Raw genomic sequence first — 4,105 nt, 5'->3', positions numbered from 1 at the left:
TTTATCATAGATATTATTCAATCAGTTACATTCATTCGACTCTGATTCGTCCAAAAACTAAAGTGATTTATAGTCTCCTTCATCACAGTCAGACCTAAATATAGTTACTGATGATAAAGTTTAAATCTGCTGCGTCGAGTTTAAAGTGTCGCAGCTGCAGAATGAGCAGCTGAAATAACGCGGAGACGGATCGAAAATATCTACTTGTTCATTCACGAAACGTCGTTTTCTGAGCTGAAGCCACGGTGTTGTTTGTGCTGAAATACTTTTTAATATTCTTTATATGAGGAAGTGGGCGACGTGATCGACTGTGTTAAATCACAGATGTTTTATTGTGTTAAATAATAACGCGTCATGTTTCCTGTGAGCGCGCTCAGAGTCGTGGATGATGTCGTCATTTAGTGATTATCAGCGAGGAGAAATGACCGTTAGCCTTCAGTGAAGCTGACGTCACTCAGATGATCCACCTGTCAGGTAAATCTGCGTGAAGATAAGCACGTTTAAATCTTAAAGAGACAGCGTTCCTGAGCTGCGTCTGAAACCGTCACTCTCGTCGCTCTGTGCGCAGCATTAATTACTGCACTTTACAGGGATTAAACAAACGAGATTTCGGACACAATGTTGGAATCTTTTTCCCCGGAAATACGCGGCTACGTTGCATTGTGGTAGACGGGAGTTCAATGTCAGGTACATTGTATCAAATTTGCTGTGCATTGTGGGTATTTTATAGTGCACTATATAGTGGATAAAATTAACCGCGGAGAATTCGGACACCACAAAATGGCGAACACGCTATATAGCGCTCTGTGTCTGAGAGGGGACGGTTTCTAACACCGTGATGAGCTCAGATTTAAATTTATGCCTGAAGCTGCGTCTGTTTGTGGTTTTCAGGCCCGACCTGATCGACTTCGACAAACTGAAGAAGTCCAACGCTCACTACAACCTGCAGAACGCCTTCAACCTGGCAGAGCAACACCTGGGCCTCACCAAGCTGCTGGATCCCGAGGGTGAGGGCCTGATCCAGATCCACTGAACCTGACTTGTAGACACGTCCAGATTAACTAAACCTGACCTGAAAGCACGTCTGGATCAACTGAACCCGATTTAGAGACACATCCGGATTGACTAAACCTGACCTGTAGAAACGACTAGATTAAATAAACCTGACCTTAAACACATCCGGATTAACTAAACTTGACCTGAAAACACGTTCAGATGGGGCGGTCTCTAGCTCACCTGCCGGAGTGTGCGCCCCACATGCCGAGGCCTCAGCAGCGGCCCGGGTTCGATTCCAGCCCGTGGCCCTTTGCTTTGTGTCACTCCCCCTCTCTCTCCCACATTTCTTGTCATTGTACAGCTGTCCAATCAATGAAGGGAAAATCCCCAAAAAACGATCTTTAAAAAAAAAAGAAGAAAGAAACCGAATTAACTAAACTGTACCTGAGACCACGTGAGATCGATATGAAATCGTTCACAGGAGACGTGAAGCAGAATAATTCGTACGACGTGAATTATTGACTCGTCTTTTGTTGTTTCGCAGACATCAGCGTGGATCATCCAGACGAGAAGTCCGTCATCACCTACGTGGTGACGTATTACCACTACTTCTCCAAGATGAAGGCGCTGAAGGTGGAGGGCAAACGCATCGGAAAGGTCCGGAAACAAACCTTTGACGGATGAATTTAGGTTTTTAAGCGTAATCAGCGGATCAATATCAGAGTCGTCTGTTCACGTCACTGATTATGTTCCACACACAGAACTCAGAGTTTCATTTTCAGCAGATGAAAACATTTTGGAAACCAGTAAAGTTCCAGTTCAGACGGGATCTGCCGTCTCTGATTTTCTGTCCAGGTGTTGGATAACGCCATCGAGACGGAGAAGATGATCGAGAAGTACGAGTCTCTGGCCTCTGACCTGCTGGAGTGGATCGAGCAGACCATCATCATCCTCAACAACAGGAAGTTCGCCAACTCTCTGGTGGGCGTCCAGCAGCAGCTGCAGGCCTTCAACACCTACCGGACCGTCGAGAAACCGCCAAAGTCAGAACCGTCTACTCTTTACGTCCATTAAACACACCGCAGCGTCACAGCTCCACACGGACCACGAGGTCCGCGCTGGTTCCCTCGTCAAAAACCTCCTGGGATTTTCAATTATCGCCAAAAATAATCTCTGTGATGAACACGAGTTTATGATCCGTACAGGTTTTGTTCAGCGTGATAATCCTCACAGATGAACTCCACGTCTGTGTTTTGAAGCGTAAATGAAATTTCCAGAAGCAAAAAGCAGTAAACCAACTACATCGAGGTCACATGACTTAAACGTCACCACCACGAATCAAACAATTAAACAACAATTTAGCGCAAACAATCATAAATATTATTAACAGATAAGTTTGAGCGACTTGAATGAGTTTCTGGCGACGTCGAAAGACAAACTCTGCCGTCCCATTTAGCCACTTGTTAGCAACCACCTTTTTTAAGACGAGTAAAACCTTAAAAGTTCAAAAATTGGGTTTATACAGACGGAGTTTATTCTGCAGAATAAAACGTCTGAATATCTCTAGTCTTATTATATACAAACCTTATTTAAGACATTTTACCAAAAACCCCAAAAACCCAGAGACTTTCGGACGAGGGAACCGGAACACGCTAACAGACTTTCACATTTAAGGACTCTTAAACTTAAGGATTACTGTATACATCCACCTCCTCCTCCTCCTGCTCCTCCTGCTCCTCCTCCTCCTGCTCCACCTCCTCCTGCTCCACCTCCTCCTGCTCTTCCACCTCCTTCTCCTCCTGCTCCTCCACCTCCTCCTGCTCCTTCTCCTCCTGCTCCTCCTCCTCCTCCTGCTCTTCCTCCTGCTCCTCCTCCTCCTCCTGCTCCTCCTCTTTCTCCTGCTCTTTCTCCTGCTCTTCCTCCTGCTCGTCCTTCTCTTCCTCCTCCTCCTCCTGCTCCTTCTCCCCCTCCTCCCTCTAACGGCAGTCCGTCTGCTCTGTGCTCAGGTTTACGGAGAAGGGGAACCTGGAGGTTCTTTTGTTCACCATCCAGAGTAAAATGAGAGCCAACAACCAGAAGGTCTACATGCCCCGAGAGGGAAAACTCATCTCAGACATCAACAAGGTGAGAGCTGCTCCACCTCTGACTCCTCTGACTCCTTCAACACCTCCGACAACCTCTGACTCCTCTGACTCCTTCAACACCTCCGACAACCTCTGACTCCTCTGACTCCTTCAACACCTCCGACAACCTCTGACTCCTCTGACTCCTTCAACACCTCCGACAACCTCTGACTCCTCTGACTCCTTCGACTCCTCTTCAACACCTTTTGTCATGAATGACAGAACAAGAAAACATGATGAAACAGCGATGATCCCAGCTGACGATAATTAACTCTGATTCTGACTGATTCTTCTAAAAAGCCCAAAAATGTGACTGAATCGATCTTTACCGTGTGACGCTGCTCAGGACATTTTCAGGCTGACGTTAGTCGTGTCGTGTTGTCGGATTGAACATCGTTCTGGCTCTGGGGGTCTCTTTTATAACAAGTGTCTGACTGATGGTGTGTCCCCGTGTCCCTGGTGTCTGTCCTGTCCCTTGTGTCCCTTGTGTCCTTGGCGTCCGTGGCGTCCGTGGTCAGGCCTGGGAGCGACTGGAGAAGGCGGAGCACGAGAGGGAGCTGGCTCTGAGGACGGAGCTGATTCGTCAGGAGAAACTGGAACAGCTGGCCCGACGCTTCGACCGCAAGGCGGCCATGAGAGAGACGTGGCTGAGCGAGAACCAGAGACTGGTGTCCCAGGTGAGACCGCCTCCATGTTAACATCAGCAGACAGCAAAGATCTTAGGACATTTCCAGGATTTAAGGACATTTCTAGGAGTACAGGATGTTTCTCAGATTTTAGGACATCCAGATCTGCATCTCATGTTCTGTCTGTCTCTGTCTCTGTCTCTCTCTGTCTCTGTCTCTCTGTCTCTCTCTGTCTCTGTCTCTGTCTCTGTCTCTCTGTCTCTGTCTCTGTCTCTGTCTCTGTCTCCCTCTCTCTCTGTCTCTGTCTCTCTCACTGTCTCTGTCTCTCTCTCTCTCTGTCTGTCTCTCTCTGTCTCTCTC

The 4,105-nt window shown here is 47.5% G+C and overlaps 1 protein-coding gene across 1 annotated transcript; it reads left to right on the top strand.

Annotated features, from left to right (window-relative positions):
- Positions 1–891: 891 nt before the first annotated feature.
- On the top strand, positions 892–3,796 carry LOC121965484 (spectrin beta chain, non-erythrocytic 1-like; the record flags this gene model as incomplete). Its single annotated transcript, XM_042515628.1, has 5 exons — positions 892–1,007; positions 1,541–1,653; positions 1,852–2,039; positions 3,003–3,120; positions 3,638–3,796. Coding segments are annotated over 5 exons (694 nt in total), but the record flags the coding sequence as incomplete, so codon positions are not given.
- Between the last annotated feature and the right edge of the window lie 309 nt (positions 3,797–4,105).

This window comes from Plectropomus leopardus, unplaced genomic scaffold, assembly GCF_008729295.1.
Source record: "Plectropomus leopardus isolate mb unplaced genomic scaffold, YSFRI_Pleo_2.0 unplaced_scaffold2018, whole genome shotgun sequence".
In the NCBI taxonomy this organism is placed as follows: Eukaryota; Metazoa; Chordata; class Actinopteri; order Perciformes; family Serranidae; genus Plectropomus; species Plectropomus leopardus.
The sequence above is the reverse complement of the archived record's forward strand: the minus strand, read 5'-3'. Positions and strand labels throughout refer to the sequence as shown.